This window comes from Didymosphaeria variabile, assembly GCF_027946475.1.
Source record: "Didymosphaeria variabile strain IMI 356815 chromosome Unknown scaffold_3, whole genome shotgun sequence".
Classification (NCBI taxonomy): Eukaryota; Fungi; Ascomycota; class Dothideomycetes; order Pleosporales; family Didymosphaeriaceae; genus Didymosphaeria; species Didymosphaeria variabile.
In genome coordinates this window covers 4,333,635-4,350,115 of record NW_026611622.1, presented here as the reverse complement: position 1 = coordinate 4,350,115, position 16,481 = coordinate 4,333,635, and the positions used below count along the sequence as shown (strand labels likewise).

Here is a 16,481-nt window from a genome sequence, read left to right as displayed (position 1 = left end):
CTACTCCACCCAATCATATTCCGGCAAGTTGTACCCGTCTCCGCCAAAACTGGGTGCAAAATACTTCAATACCCATCCAAACGCCGCGTTACCCCATGTGACTGCTACCAGAAAGGCATCCCGTATTGCAATGCCCCACCACGTCTGTGGCGCGATTGCCGTTGGAATGCCTGGTGGGATCTTCTGCATGTCATCGATGATAGGCCGCATGCGCTCTTCGTAGGCTCGTAGGCCGGCATCGATATCTCCCGCGTGCCGCAGCAACTCACCAGCGAGCACGTAGCCGCCCGTCATGGCGAGCGTGGTGCCGCCGCCTGTTGGGCCTGCTGCGTACCCAGCGTCGCCGACGAGGGTGAAGCGACCGTGGGAGAGGGAGGGGAGCTTGACCTGCGCCCATTCCGAGGCGTAGAAGTCAGGTGAGGCAGTCATGGCCTCTATGACTTCCGCAGTTTTCCACCCCGTGCCCGCGAAGTGCTGGCGAACATGCTTCCGGAGGGCCTCGTCGCCTTCTTTCTGCGCTGTGCGAAAACCCAGCGTGGCATCAGCCTCGTTTTGCGGCAGGACGGCGAGCGCGCACACGCGGTTTCCACCCGCTGGATCAGGACCTAAGCCCATAGCCCTCCCACCAAGCGCGGTGTACATCGTGCCAGTTTTGCTACCAGCAAGATAGTCGGTCGGCACAGGTGCGTATGCGGCCCACATGTTCATCGGATGCATGTGCGTGCGGACAGTCGAATCAAGACCTAGGGCTCGCGTCCGCGATGTAGCGCCGTCACACGCGACCACGAGGTCATATTCCCCGCTGGGCAGCTTTCCCTCCTGAAACTCCACGCTCACTTTTCCCTTATCTTTCTGCTGAATTGCCGACACTTGCTCGCCAAAGACGTAGTGCACGTTTGGATTGTCCTTCGTGAGGTCGTACATTATTCCGCTCAAGTCGTCGCGGAAGATTTCGTACTCTGATAGGAGATTCTGTTGGCTGGGATCACCTGTGGGCTTCATAGTCGCATATGGCTTTCCTTTGGCGTTGACAAATTGAATCGCATCTTGAGTCGTTGTTTTGGCGCGTACCGATGGCTCCATGCCGGGGATCTTGCGCATTACCGTTACGCCTGAGGTTCTTACTGAGGCATGTTAGCGAAATAATTACAGACATCTGGGATGGTGGGTGCCGGAAAGTTTCGCGTTTTGCGCTTTTGTGTGAAGGGGATATTGCTCACTGTCGATGTTCTGGCCGCCTGGACGGAGGGTGGGAAAGCGCTCTATTATAGTAATTCGGAAACCGGCACGAGCGAGCCAGTACGCTGTCATCGGACCTGCGATAGAGGCGCCTACGACGAGTGCGTGTGGTTTCGACATTTCGTTCTACAGATTGGAGAATGGGCGTGATGGTGGGTTGAAGCAAGATCGCTCGGAGGTGCGCAGCTTGGGAGAAAAGGTAGTAGCGTGAGGTTAAGAGGTGTTGGAAACACAGATCTTGCTTGGCGGTCTTCTCAATGCGATGGCTTGGAGTGAGATAGATGGGCGACAGAGCATTTTATAGTGTATCGTCAAAATGGGACGCCATGGAGATGAAGCGGAGGAACGGATGATGGGATGAAAACATCTCCACAGAGGCATAGATATAGCATAGTTGGTTGAACTAAAGCGGACATTACTATTTCGGTATCTTTAAGACTGCGGAAAGGCGTTTCGAGCTATCCTGAGTTGTACAAGATGACGTGCAGTCGATCGTGGTCAACAAGATCCCGAGCGCCATGTGGGTGGAGATGGAAACCAGATCCGACCAACCTGATTAGGTTAGACTAGGTACGCGGGGCTACAGCTCCCGAGATGCGATGAAAGCTTGTCTACCCCTTCTAAATGCTTGTTCTATAGGGAGCTCGTTAAGGAAACACGGTATAACTCAGCATCGTTCGATCTCGTCTTGATCGTTACCGAAACTCGCTTTTGGCCCCGTTCGTCTGATCGATGATGACATCGCCATGATCTCGGACAATAGAAACGCCCGAGCAGTACCTCCCATTGCGCCCTTCAACAACAATTCCCCATTCAGACTTTCAGTAAACTCGGCCAAAAAACTGTCCGCCTGACATGTCATTGTCTTCTCAGAGCACCCCAGCGGCAGCTGCAAAGCCACAGCGGGTGCTTGCGTGCATTTTGTGCCAGAGCCGAAAGGTCAAGTGTGATAGGAACTTTCCATGCTCCAATTGCGTGAAATCTGGAGCAAATGTAAGGACGCTGACTCAAATTTACAAAAAACTATCCATCAAATGCTGACCCGTAATTCCACTCTTGCAGTGCGTACCTGCTGGCTCGATCGCGCGGCAGCGGCGTAGGAGGTTTCCTGAGCGTGAACTACTCGATCGGCTTCGCCATTACGAAGGCTTACTACGCCACAACGATATCGCCTTTGAACCCTTGCACCCGAACAGCAATGCGGAGCAGTCGAATCCAGTTGCCGAAGGTGTGTGTTATCACTGCCTCGTTTCCACCTTGACTTGGCATCTACTAACCATTCTCTGCTTGACAGGCAATAGTTTTGAACTTAGCTCTAGGGTTCAAGCAGTCGACATAGCTAGCAGCGTGGAGAGCCCGGAGTCCGAACAACATGTGGATGAGGCGCCCAGATCCACGCCAATGTGAGAGGCACAACAGCCTCCCAAGGGAACTTCAGAGTCTAACGTGTGCATCAGTAACATTTGGCAAGTAATGAATCAAAGGGTGAGTATTCGTTCACTGGATTGAGCATCCGATCATATAGCTTAGGTCAGCCCTTGTCTCGCGTAATTTGCTGATACTTGTATGTAGTCACAATCGCCCTCTGACGGAGAAGAAACCGACACAGAAGAGTATGATGTCGACCGCCAATTGCAATCCGACATTCGATCCAAAAATGTTAAAAAAGCACTGGCGCATCTGTATGAGGAGGACGACGATAGCAGATTCAATTTCGGCGCTCGCTCCGATATTGACCCCGCCACTCTGCATCCTACCCAGGTTGACATGATCAGGATCTGGCAGATCTACCTCGACAATGTCAACCCATTGCTCAAAGTCACACATACCCCGACCCTGCAAACACGCATCGTTGCGGCTGCAGCAAATTTAGCAACCGCTACTCCGACATTACAAGCTCTCATGTTTGGCATCTATTGTGTGTCCATGTTGACACTTTCGGACGAAGATTGTATTTCTTTGTTTGGTAGCAAATGCGGGGATCTGTTACGAAAATTCCAACTGGGCTGTCGCCAAGCGCTACTGCGGTGTGGAGTCTTGCGGACCGATGATCGCGATTGCCTGACGGCTTTCTATCTGTATTTGGTAAGTCTAAAGGAGCACTTCCATCACCGCCAACCAAACACAACGTCAACGTGATGTTTGAATCCGGGTAGACTTTCCTGACACCACGCAGCTCTCGACCAAACCCAGAGCTGAACCTCGATCGCTCTCTACAAATCTCGGCATTGCCATCCGTCTTGCGCAACAGTACGTATCCACCCCTTGCTGACTTCTTCTCCTCCATGCACCTAGCTAAACATCCACGCAGCATGGGCCTTCATAGCGAGAGTCTAAACCTCAAGCATACTGCGCTCGAAGCAGAGATGCGTCGCCGCCTCTGGTGGTCTCTTGTTCTTTTGGACGCCCGTGTGTCGGAAATGTCAGATTTTCAATGCGGTCTCCTGTTACCGGGTTGGGACTGCAAACCTCCCTCGAACATCCATGATTTTGACCTGGGTACGGAGACGAAGACACCACCTGCGCCACATGAAATGATCACGGAAGCCACTTTCACAGTCGTCAGATGCGAGCTAGCCAACTTCGTTCGCCATAGTGGCTATTGGCTCGATTTCAACAACACGTGCTTGAAGCCGCTGGCGCGTCGCCCACCGGCTGGATCTTCGCCCAATGGCGACGAGCTAGCTGTCATTGAGAAGATGGTGGAGGAGCGGTACCTCAAGTTATGTAACCCAGATAACCCGCTGCACTTCATGATCATGTGGATGGCGCGGGGATACCTTGCGAAGAACCGAATGCTCGCACACTATGCACGACATTCGCGAGCGCCTCCAAAGCAGACTGAAGCGCAACGGGACTTGGCTTTAGGCTATGCACTGACTCTGTTCGAATGCGACACGAGGCTGCTTACTTCGCCACTGACCAAGGTCTTCACTTGGTTCAGTATGACCGTACTACAATTCCCTTTCCAAGCATACATTCACGTTGTACAAGATCTCAATCGACGTCCGACGGGGAGATTAGCTGGAAGAGCCTGGGCAGTTATGAGTGCCAACTACACTGTACGATTCACGAATTGGATGGGCGATGACAATAATCCGCTCGCGAACATCATATCCAGAATTGTACTTCAAGCTTGGGCAGCACGTAAAGCTGCCGTTCCATCCGAGGCTGAGTGCGTTCGCCTGTTTTGAGATCCCAAATTACATCACTGACAACCCTGCAGGTCAGTACCCGCCATTGTCGAAGCCATGAACAGACGGAAACAGACAGGCATGACACCTGACTACTCGCACCTACCGAGCTGGATCCAGCAAGGAACCAACAACGACGACTCGTGGATGCCTATGCCTATGCCGGCGCCCATGCACATGATGAACTTTGATACGTTTGATCCGGCATTGAATTTCGCGTGGCCGGACCCGTTGTCAAGTGTACAGGATCCGTCCTCGGTGGACCTTACCATGGATCAAATGAATCTGGACAACATCGATTGGAATTCTCTGCGTGGCAATGGACAGGGCTGGTGAGATTGACCATGAGACAGGATTCATATTACATCAGAAGCATATAAAAAATGGGTATAGCTGGAGTTGTCTTCCAACTACATTTCATATTCACTGAAAACGGTAATCGGTGCATGGCAAATCATCTAGTACAGATTAGGAGTACAGTGAGTTATCTGCCGACACGCACGGAATCCCCATGGGGAAGTCAATGATGCCTCTTTATCAGGAGTTGAAATCGAGGCCAACGAGAGTTTCCAGTTACGAAGATCTGAACTCTATTCCTGTGTGGGTCACACAGTACTCTCAGCTCACCTCTTCCGGTGCTGGTGGCTGCCACATGACTCACCACTTTAGTACCAGGCTTTTATGGTTCCAATGATATACTTCCATTTTGTTGTGGTCATTTCCAGAAAAGTCTCGAGACGGATTTCTTCGGCCAACGGATTCGCAACGACGGTTGCGGAATATTGAAGTGGTGCACAGGTAGGGAAGATCAAACATAAACCCGATGTATAAGTCCGGACCACAACAGCTCGAGATCACAAAAACATCCCGCATGCATTCAATCGCACTTTCCTAAGCTGCCAATATGAAGGTTGCATTCGTTTTGCTTTCGAGCTTACGGCTTGGAGCAGGATTTCCCGGGATGATGGGCGTAGGCCGAAACTCATCACCAAAACCCATTAGCAAAAGGACCGAGCCCAGCGTCCGTCAGCCTCTCTTCTTATCCAAGCGTCCAAACACAGGGATCACAAATCCCCACCCTACTTTCAACGCCACAGCCCAATTCGTTGACGTCGGACCGCACAGTGGCCACGAGTTTCAAGCTCCTGGGCCAAACGACAGACGTGGCCCATGTCCTGGGTTGAACGCGGCTGCTAATCATGGCTTTATCCCGCATAATGGTATCCTGACTGCGGCAGATGGTGAGTGCTTGGAATCTACTACTGCCGGTGTCTACAGTCTCACAATCGTAGCTTTGAAGGGCCTTGATGAAGCTTTCAATGTTGGTCCTACCTTCTCCGTCGGAGCCTCAGCGGTAGGCGTTGTATACGCAGGTGATTTCCTCACAGGTACTTGGTCGATTGGAGGAAAGTATCCTGGATCGGTTCCTCTCCTCACTGACCCTCCTGGTCTTTTGGGCACGCACAGCAAGTATGAGGCAGATGGATCTCCTACTAGGGTTAGTGAAGTTCCCTGGTTTGTTTGCGTGGTCTAACATTGCGTCAAGGGTGATGCATACCTGAACGGTGGCAATGTTGATGTCTTGGACATGAACTACTTTGCCCAACTTTACAACCTCGGCACCGAGTACACGCACGATATTGTAGCTGCACATGCAGAGTATTGTCAAGCATACAGCAAGGCGAACAATCCTTATTTCTTTCTCGGGCCGATCGGCGCTTTTCTCTCCCCGGGGACGAATGGGTTGATAATCAATATGGTAAGTTGGCAGTCTCATACTCGAGAAATATGCGTTAATAAGTAGCAGATGAGCAATCACTCCGCGGACATACCAGGCGGAACCTTGACAAGAGATGTCCTCAAGTCTTTCTACTCTGTGACAGGGGAGCCAGGCAGCTTCGTGTATAAGCCGGGGTACGAACGTATACCCGACAACTGGTTAGACAAAATTCCCCCTCGCTTGCGCTTGAGATGTGTCTAAGTTGTGACAGGTACAAGCGACCCGACTCATTCGGCCTCGAGGACATCGGCTCCGACGCTCAGATGAACAACCTCATGTACCCCGGGCAAATCTCCTTAGGCGGCAACACAGGCAAGGTCAACACCTTCACTGGTGTCGACCCCGGCAACCTAGTAAGCCTCTCCTCCCCGGTACCCTCCCCTCAAAGGGTTGGCAAACTAACGACTCGTCCAGACAGGCGGTGTCTTCAACGCGGCGAATCTGTTCCAGGGCAACAATCTTGCCTGTTTCGTGCTCCAAGCAACGCAGCAAGCGGTTCCGGGGCAGTTTTCTGGTCTGCTCGGCAATATAGGTGATCTGGTGAAGTGGCTTGCAGATATACTAGGACCGATTACTAAGGAGCTGGGCTGTCCGCAACTGGACGTCTTTCGGAAGGAGATGTTTGCTCCTTTCCCGGGCGCAGAGAGCTATCTACATTGAAGACGTAACAATAGGGCCTCAATGCGGTCTTACCGGCGTGACGTATTCCCGATAAGTCGGTGCGGTCAGTGCTGGGTACTTGCTAGGATTTCCTGGTTTGGACATAGTTGTGCTAATAGGGCTCACGCATATTTTACTACCAATTTGACGGAAACTCGCGAGTGCATGCACAGAGTACAAAGTGTAAACAGCAGAGCGAGCCGTGCGAAGTGTTCAATCTTCCGATTGGAGGTGAAACTAAAACGGCCCGGTAGATTCAGGCGCCAAGGCGCGAGTTACATTAATAGCCTTGAGTGGCACGAAGTGGGTATAAGCCCAATCAATAGTCAGGAGTTTTGGCCGAACCTACACTACACCGAGTACAAAGAATCACTTAAGACATCGCGCATGATGTTTCTTCCCCAGCGATCCGGCCCTTCGTTTTTGCATCGACTCTACCCATCCTTCGTTTATTGGGTTTTGTCACGTGGTGCCCCATTTCCCCGTTTCGGTTCACCGCAGCATCCTAGGCAACTACAGTCATCAATACATACTTAATCATGGGGACATACATTCGCTACATGAACTTTGCGCTTTCCTTATTTCTAGTTTCTATACCTCAGGCCTCTACTTCACAAGATTTCTCTACCTACAAGCACACCGACATTTCACCAAAAGATCGAGATGCGCATACGCAGCCGGCAGCAATGCGGCCGCACTGGATTTCAGGCAGTAACAAATTCTGGTTCCGTGAGAGCAATGCGCCGGAAGATTCATCGTTCGTTTATGTCGATCCGAACCAGGGCTTGCGCCAGCCGGCTTTTGACCACGACGGGGTAGCGAGGGCACTGAGGCAGCAGGGTGTTGAGGCTTCAGCTTCAAACCTTCCTTTCGTGTCGATTGATGCCAGCGACGATCTATCGACTGTGAAGTTTCATGCCGGAGAGAAAAATTGGGAGTGGACGAAGGACGGCGTTTTAGCGTCAATCCAGGACGACATTCAAGAGGGAGACGCCACGGAGATGTTGGAGCCTTTGGCTGAGGAACGATGCTCGGGTGAGAGCTCGAAAGAGACGGTGATCAAATTCGTGAATCGCGCAAAGTGGCGAGTGTCGGTATATTGGATTGACGGTTTTGGCAGAAAGAAGCATTATCAAGACGTCGAACCCGGACGCGCGAAAAGTCAACATACTTATGAGGGCCATGTGTGGCGAGTTACAAGAGATGGTGATGGTGAGGTGGTTGCGAGCTTCGCCGCTGAGTCTGAGAAGAAGACAGCTGTCATTGAGGAGGGACTTCCTGCACCGAAACCTCTGGCCGAGGCTCCAAGCGATTTGTCCAAGCGGCAGAGCAACGGGACGAGCGATGGCTCGGGTGTCTTCTTCAAAGACAATAACGTATGGTTCAGGGATATGAACGGACAGGAAGTCCAAATGTCCACAACGGGAACCGAAGCTAGCCCCTTCAGCAATCTGACTTATCCTTCGCCAAACAACAAGTTCGTCGTTATTTTCCAGTCTACGCCAGCTCAAGAGCACACCGTCTACGAAGTCGAGTCGAGTCCTTACGATCAGCTTCAACCCCGCTTGCATCAGTTTCAGTACCTGAAACCTGGTGACAATGTGACTATAGATCGGCCGCGAATGTTCGATTTGACGAACCAACGCGAGATTCCTACGGAAAATGCATTGTTCGAGAATCCGTATGAGCTTTATGCACTGAATGGAGGGTGGAATACGGAAGGCACCGAATACCGCTTCCTGTACAATCAGAGGGGCCACCAGGTTTTGCGCATAGTCGGCATGAACACCCAAGGAGACGTGCGAGCCGTGATCGAGGAGAAGAGCAACACATTCATTGACTACGCGTACAAGCTCTATTACCGAGAGATCACCAGCTCTAATTCGAGCTCTAATTCAAGCTCTCATTCAAGCGAGTTGATTTGGGCCAGCGAACGTGACGGTTGGAACCATCTCTACCTCTACGACATGAAGACTGGGAAGGTGAAGAACCAGATCACAAAAGGGGACTGGCTAGTGCGGTCCGTCGACTACGTGGACGAAGCAAAACGGCAAATCTGGATCAAAGTATTCGGCGCAGTGCCAGGCCAGGACCCGTACTACGCCCACCTAGCGCGCGTAAACTTCGACGGCTCAGACTTCAAGATCCTAACAGAAGGTGACGGCGACCACTCATGGTATTTCAGCGACGACCGCACGACATTCACAGACACCTGGTCACGCATGGACATGGCCTACAAGACCGTCACGCGCGACGCCGAAACAGGAAACATGACGACCGACGTCTCGTCCGGCAACTTAGACTACCTCCTCTGGCCCCTCCCAGAGCGCTTCGCCGCCCCAGGCAGAGACAACACCACGCTAATCCACGGCCTCATCTTCCGCCCCTACCAAATGTCCAACACCACCAAATACCCCGTCATCGAGAAAATCTACGCCGGACCACAGGACTTCTACGTCCCCAAAGCGTACACCTCGCACGACGAAGCGCACCGGATCGCAAACGAAGGCTTCGTCGTCGTCCTCATCGACGGCATGGGCACAAACTGGCGCTCGAAAGCCTTCCACGACGTCGCATACAAAAACCTCAAAGACGCAGGTTTCCCCGACCGCATCGCCTGGATGAAAGCCGCAGCCTCGACACGCCCCTGGATGGACATCTCGCGCGTCGGTGTCTACGGCGGCTCAGCAGGCGGACAAAACGCCATGGGTGCTCTTCTCTTCCACAACGACTTTTACAGCGTCGCAGCCGCAGACTGTGGCTGCCACGACAACCGCATGGACAAGTTGTGGTGGAACGAGGCGTGGATGGGGTACCCTGTAGACGAGAGCTACGCGGATAGTTCCAACGTTGTGAATGCGGAGAAGTTGGAGGGGAAGCTGCTGCTTAGTGTTGGGGAGCTGGATACGAATGTTGATCCGGCGAGTACGATGCAGGTTGTCAATGCGCTGAATAAGGCGGATAAGGATTACGACTTGTTGTTTATTCCGGGGGGTGAGCATGGGGTGGCGACTTCGGACTCGTATGCTTTGAGAAGGACGAGGGATTTCTTGTATCGGAATTTGAAGGGGGTGGAACCACCGAAGTAGGTAAAAGTAATGAAATGGAGGGCAACATCAGTGGAGATAATCACGTAGTTGAGATACAGATCAGTTCAGGAAAGTATTTCGTGTACCCTTCAATGTTCACCTTGAATTATTTTAGATTATGTATGAAGTGTTATGAAAAATGACGCTTGGTCGAAAACTATCGAAGACATGATGGAGATGACCGAGTATGGGTAAAGCAAGGTCAAATACTGAGTAGTGTTCCCATTCCTATGTACAGTAGGTATCCGATTATCCAATCATCATTCATGCAACATACAACACATGTCCAACCAAGCCAAAGCCGACCATGCAAATCCACCCAGGGTATCGAAAACGCCTGCAATATGCCACCAGCTCGCCCATCTGTCCTGGGTGTGTTGCCTAAACACCGCCCGCGACCATCTCCAATTGCCCACTCATCCCTTCCTTAACCTTAATGACTCTACTCCTCAGTACCGGTAAATTCTCCTTGTCGCTCTCCCCACTCGTACCAAGTAGTGGTATCCGACTTCTCCTCGGTGGCGGCGGGGGAGGCGGTACGCATCCATCGATAATCCCTAGTCCCTCCACTGCAACTTCCAGTTCCTCTACGCGGCTGTCTGCTTTGAGTGCATGCTTCTGGGTACGAGCGAGATGTCTAGCTTCCTCCGCGGAGCCAGGAAGGTAAATATGTTTAGCGTGTAGAGTACGCTTAATGTCCTCAAGGAGGACTTCCATGGGGCAGATGTATGCGATGTGGTTGCGCTCGCACCAGGCGAGCACATGGCCAACGACCTTGTGCGTGCCGTTTTGTACGACCCAAGCGCCAGAGTCGCCGCCAACGCCGAATCCACCTGCAACGTGCCAGCTGCGCGAGAACGTTTTGCGGCGGTATATTCTGACTGAGCTCATGGCGTGTCCAACCATGCCGCCTTGTAGGCCGGTCGTTCGACCAAAGCAATGCACACTGAGTCCACCTAGGCTAGTGGCGCTAGCGACGCCGTTTGGGTATTCGTCTTCAGATGCTGTGTAGTGCCGGCGGGTTACCGGCTGCTCCAGCTTTGCTGAGATCTCGTACTGGGAAGGATCGATTGCGGAAGTGGCACAGAAACGGCGGCCTCCTTGGACCAGATTGTACGGCTGCAGCCGGTGGTCATTCAGTTTCAACAATGCCCAGTCGATCTCGTGGACGATTCCATCTTTTTTCAGTCGCCTGATACCAGAAGAGGCATGTACATGTCCGAGCTCGTGTGAATCTAAATGGTCTTCGTCTCGGTCTTCCTCGCTTGGAAAGAAGTCATCGTCAACATCGTCAATAGCTGGTTGGGTGATCTTGATTTCCTCGCCGTCCCCTACTTCGATTCCATCAATGTCACCTATTGTTCCCCTTGAAGTGATAGAATCGACATCTGCATCCTCAGACTCGGACTCTTCGTCGGAGTCAAACTCAGAACCGGAAAGCTCAAATGAATCATAGTCTTCGTCGTCAGTCTTCATGGCTTCATCGTCAGAGATCTCGAGCTCCCACATAGGCATGGGCGAGCTGGGTGCGATTTGAACACCCGGCTGTGTGCCCATGCCCATGAGCCAGGGGTTAGCTGATCCATTCGCGCCGCTCGACAGAACGGGGTCGTCGCCAGCGTCGCTTTCGTCATCGGATGGCGCATCCAAGAGATGATGGACACCTAGAGACGTCAGTGACAGCCCATACATTGCTAATTCGATGGGTGGCAGGCGTCTGATTGTGTTGCGTGAGATAGTCCTTGCAGATGTTGGTTGAGCCATACCAGCACTCGACAATTGCACAATTGCACAGCTTTCTGCTCAATGCGCCTCCGCAGGTGAGTCGCAGAAGCAGTCATTGGGTAAGAGATAGGGTAACGTACTCATGCCCAATGGCTCATCGTCAACGAGAACAACACCGCCGTAAGTAACAGGCGGAAGGTGCTCGCCGCGAAAAGCGCCAATAGATGCCCCGCAAACCGGCCGCTCCTGGTGAAAGGGGTTCATAACGTGCATATCACCATCGTAATCATCCGTGTTCGCCATGGATCGGTGAGGGGGTACCCTCCTGCGGCTGGACCGGTTGAGCTTTGAACGTCGAACCTTACCACGTCGTACCTTCAGGTCATAGATACTAGGATCGTACTTGAACCTGCGCTGCAGCACAGCCTTGACTTTCGGCACGCTACTGCAAGTAACGAAGATAGTTGGGCGAGTCTTATCTGCTGTTTCACCCACAGCTACGAGATCAATGCTGACAGTCTCGTCCGAGTCTTTCAGTGTACGTTCGAGAACGCGTTCGAGACGAGGCAGCATCTTCTTGTGCCACTCATCCACGATCTCTTCTGAGAACTTCACGGGATGGAGGCGCAGCTTCTGACGAGGAGGGGCCTCGAAGTTCGTGTTTATTTCCAGAGTGGAGTCTCGCGGGCTAGTGCTTTGGTCAGGATGGCGTTGAATATGAACCGAATGCGTCATACCGCGATCCTGCGGTTTGTCTTCGGGTTCTGGAGTGGGGTATCCAATGGTAGCCTGAGGCCAGTGCCTGATCCCGTTCTCGATCAGTGCACCAATGGTATTTGCCCGATTCTGTTTCCTTTGCCGCCACAAGTTCTGAATGAGCGTGATCTTGTCTTTGTAGTCTTTCTGTGTCATAGCCCTTGGCGGGGTGTCGAATTCTGACTGGAAGCCTCGCGAGCGCTTGATTTCACCTGTGCTATGCGCCCGGTGATGCTCATTCACAGGTAACAGATCGCCATGCTCTTGGGAGTCCGGTGGCGTGTCCATGTGCGAATTCCTGCTAAGTTGCCAGTCCATTTCTTGCGAGGGCTCTTCTTTTGGACTCATCAAGTGCGACAAAGACTTGCGAATAGAATGTTGTGATCGCTGCGACCCGTGCCTCGATAGTGGTGGAAGATTCGGAGAACTCTTGGGGGTATGCGTTGTTTTGGAAAGTGAGCGTGATCGTTCAAGAACATGCGAGCCTTTCTCCAAAGCCCACCGCTTTGCACTGCGATATGACGGACTTGAGGGTACGTCAGCAACCTGGATGTGACCCTGGATGTGACTCGAAGTTTTGCGCTTTAGCGGGGAGGAGCCGGCGATATGCGTTGCGCCTGTGCTCAGCTCGCCCCATTCAAGGCTGGGGTCGACCTCGTCGAGAAGGCAACATCGCTGCAGCCTGATCAAGATACGGTTGTAAACTTGCGGAAAGTTCTGCGGACTTTCTGCGCCAGATGCGATTCGGTCGGCCGCCCAGAAGCAGTCGCGCACAACTTGCATATACGCGGTGCCGCACTTGGATGCTAGACGTCGAATGTAGACGTCTTCAACGCGCTGTTTGAAGTCGGTGAGTGTGTATTTAGGCTTCCACAAATCCGCCAAAGGCTGCCATAAGCCAACTTCGAGGAGGATCAAACCTAAGCTATAGAGATCGAACTGTGGGCCGTAGGTCTTGTCCTTCTCACCCGTGAACTTGGGATCCTCCGGATGGCGATAGATGTTTAGGGGTGGCATTGTGCTGGCAGGCTCAATGTCATACTCGGAAAAGAGATCAAAGGAACAGATGATGGGAGAGCGAAGGGCAAATTGCAGTGCTCGGCTGTTCGCAGATTGGCGCTTGTTTTTGCGGAACACCAAAATATTACTGCTGTTGACGTCTTTGTGCACGAACCCGTCGCCATGAATCTTGTTGAAGGTAAGGCCAAGAGTAAAAGCGAGGCGGAAACGGTCTTCGAGGGGTGGTGTGGCGCTGTTGGAGTTGTGTAGTGACTTAGATCCCGTCTGAAGGACGCTAAGCAGGGTCACAGGACGAAGCTCCTCCACGGGTTTGAGTAAATCAGATGCTCCCGAATACACAAATGACGGGAGTTCGAACACGAGTCCGAATCGGGGTTGTGACGGATCTTCGAAATATCCAAGACAAGTCAGTGTACCGTGAAATGACTGGTCAGTTGACAGCTTCCCTAAGATGGACAGAAGTGTTTCAAGTCGGTCGGTGGGTGTCGGAACTCCGGTAGAGCGATAAGTAGGATCGTATGTCGCGAACTCGACCATTACGGGTGTTTCTACACTCTTGGCCCCGTCGGCCTTCCAGGGGTTTGTGGAGGTATGTTTGGTTCGCAACCGTCCGATCACACGGATAGATGAAGCTCCAACGCTCTCATATGGCGGGGGCTCCTCCTCAGGCAGTACGAGATCCGCCGGGTTCAATTTTGATGGAAGATTGGTCTGCGCTGAGATATTGGCGTATTCATGAGCAATGATGGGGATGGTGTCAGGGTTGATGAGTGTGAGGTCGGAGGCGCTGTATTGAGATGTCGAGAATACACCTGAAGCTGAAGCTCTGCGAGGCGGCGGAGGAACAGCCTTCGAATGTGGGCTTGGTCCCCGGCTAGCTTCGCGCTGAGTGCGCCGCGTGCGTGACAGGTCATAGAGGATGTCTATGGATGTGGTCAGGTCCTTGGCGAGATCTTCGTACCGTGACCTGTCAGCAGCCGCCCATGCGGAAGTCACAGGCGGTCGACTTTTCTCTCCTGACAGCGTCTTGACACCTGCAATAACAGCAGGCGGGTGCATACGCTCAGCTTCGTCCAAGATGTCTTTGATGGTGCCTAGCACGCTCGTCACTGTCTCTGTGAGGCCTGCACGCTCCACGCTCTCGTCGATATCATCCTGACGGCCTTTTGTGTTGTCGCTCCATTCGAGTCCCCATGCTATAAGTCGGTCTTTTTGTATGCGATATTTGCGATGCAGTGCGTTGATCTCGGGTTGCGTGTCGGGGGTGTCTTGTTCCGTTACGGCTTCGCAAGAGACTTTTGTGTCTAAAGTCTCGTCAGTATAGTTGCTCGATCAGAATCGCGCGCCAGAATGACCGCACGACTGTATAGGAATATCCGCCTACCTGTGTATAGCTGAGTGAGCCTCCGAGGGAGTCTACTTATGGCCTCCATGTTCTATTATGTGAGTTTCGATATCGCAAATGCGCAACAACGTACGCTAGACGTCGGGGGCCTGATTTGACATGAGGAGACGTGGGGAAGGAAATGTCAGGCGTCGTAGGTTGCAGTAGTTATGAGGATGCGCTGAATCGCGACTGCCTTAAGCGTCGTCAGTCGCTTTCGCAGCTGCCTAAACGCCATGCACAGCCTTATCCGTGGCGCAGCTGTGGCTAGTGTAGGCGGGGCAAGGATTGGTGTGGGGTTCCTGCCTTGCGCCCGTACGCCCCAAGTGCGCCCCAACTAGAGAAACTACTCTGTGCACTACAAGGCACGAAAATACAGTGCTCGGCACTCTGCTATATATTGACTCATACCCGTAGGAGTACTGAGGAGAGCTATACGATAGTAGACACTACGATAAATTGCATCACGTGTTAATTTTCGATTCCCAGGTCTACGGCTTGTTCTCCTATATGCTACCATGAGTATATTATCGACTTGAGAAGAACAGCAGTTCTTCCAAGACGTCGAATCGATCTCTCCATACCCCTACAGCCCAGACAGCGTAAATCTCCCATCCTTCTTCATCCTCGGAACATCCGCTATAATCGGATTCGTCCCCTCTGCGAAGCAATCCACAGTACTTCCCCCCCAGCCCTTATGGTTACTCGATATCCAACGGCCACACTAGCCCCGGACAGTCATCCATCGTGATTCGAATCCGTACAGAGAGTAGACGCCCTTGCTGTCGTTGGCCATGTAGTTGTTGACGATAGCATTGGTAATAGGCATTTTGACTGCAGGGGAGTTACTCTTGGATAACGTTACAGTATAATTAACTCCTTGACATTCGCTAAGGGGAGTATGAGTCTGTCCACTCTATGTAAAACTAATCTCTGCATTTGTATACTTAGGTACTTGTGTATGACAAACCACTGTTGGGGGTAGCGCTACGATAGATGGTTCGGCATGCGGGGTTGAGTTTCGTCAGTGCAGGAAGGCTAATACGACAGGTACAGAGATCAAGATAAGATGTGTATACTTCGCGAACAAAAGTTTTAAAAAACATAGCGTAATATATTTCTATGCTGAGGCTGCTCGAACCTTGGAATGCGGATTCGCATATGAAAGACACGTTGGACCACCACGTACAATAGTCTTTGTGATTCGCCAGTATCTATGCATTCTGTAAAATAATCAGTTCCCGATGTGTCCAATATTGCACGTAGTGACTGTGTAAGGTGACGAGCTCAGAAGATACGACGTTCCGAGTCGCAGCCAATAAGATCGTGTTCCGCAGCAGGTGCGGCTCAGCCACGCGGACCAACCGTACCTAGGTACTCATCGCCAACGACTGCTGCTTCCACTCATCGAGTAAGGCACACTTGTCATGAGCCTCATATACTCACGGCGATGCCGGTGGGTGGAGGCACACGCTCCTGAAATACTCAGCACGCTCACCGCCTGAGGCTGTCACTAGGTATCGCTTTTGAGAAAGAGACTAATGGAAAGCGTTATGATCAGACATTGAAGTCACGCGTCACGCTGCCTGCTTTCGAAGGAATCGGTTCGTACTACTCATACAATATCTACCTGA

At 52.1% G+C, this 16,481-nt stretch overlaps 5 protein-coding genes across 5 annotated transcripts; 3 read left to right on the top strand and 2 right to left on the bottom strand.

The window, feature by feature from the left end:
* On the bottom strand, positions 1-1,359 carry N0V89_004776 (uncharacterized protein; the record flags this gene model as incomplete). The annotated part of the gene is made up of 2 exons (XM_056213558.1): positions 1-1,124; positions 1,221-1,359. The coding sequence occupies 2 exons, from the start codon at positions 1,357-1,359 to the stop codon at positions 1-3; spliced, it is 1,263 nt and encodes a 420-aa protein (XP_056073866.1).
* A 1,353-nt stretch (positions 1,360-2,712) lies between these two features.
* On the top strand, positions 2,713-4,769 carry N0V89_004775 (uncharacterized protein; the record flags this gene model as incomplete). Its single annotated transcript, XM_056213557.1, has 4 exons — positions 2,713-2,724; positions 2,812-3,167; positions 3,551-4,414; positions 4,466-4,769. The coding sequence occupies 4 exons, from the start codon at positions 2,713-2,715 to the stop codon at positions 4,767-4,769; spliced, it is 1,536 nt and encodes a 511-aa protein (XP_056073865.1).
* A 568-nt stretch (positions 4,770-5,337) lies between these two features.
* Positions 5,338-6,873, top strand: N0V89_004774 (uncharacterized protein; the record flags this gene model as incomplete). Its single annotated transcript, XM_056213556.1, has 5 exons — positions 5,338-5,931; positions 5,980-6,192; positions 6,241-6,371; positions 6,425-6,566; positions 6,628-6,873. 5 exons carry the CDS (start codon positions 5,338-5,340, stop codon positions 6,871-6,873), a joined length of 1,326 nt encoding a protein of 441 aa, XP_056073864.1.
* Positions 6,874-7,559: 686 nt separating this feature from the next.
* On the top strand, positions 7,560-9,962 carry N0V89_004773 (uncharacterized protein; the record flags this gene model as incomplete). The annotated part of the gene is made up of 1 exon (XM_056213555.1): positions 7,560-9,962. One exon carries the CDS (start codon positions 7,560-7,562, stop codon positions 9,960-9,962), a length of 2,403 nt encoding a protein of 800 aa, XP_056073863.1.
* Positions 9,963-10,343: 381 nt separating this feature from the next.
* N0V89_004772 (uncharacterized protein) lies at positions 10,344-14,896 on the bottom strand (the record flags this gene model as incomplete). Its single annotated transcript, XM_056213554.1, has 3 exons — positions 10,344-11,626; positions 11,828-14,767; positions 14,848-14,896. 3 exons carry the CDS (start codon positions 14,894-14,896, stop codon positions 10,344-10,346), a joined length of 4,272 nt encoding a protein of 1,423 aa, XP_056073862.1.
* Positions 14,897-16,481: the final 1,585 nt, after the last annotated feature.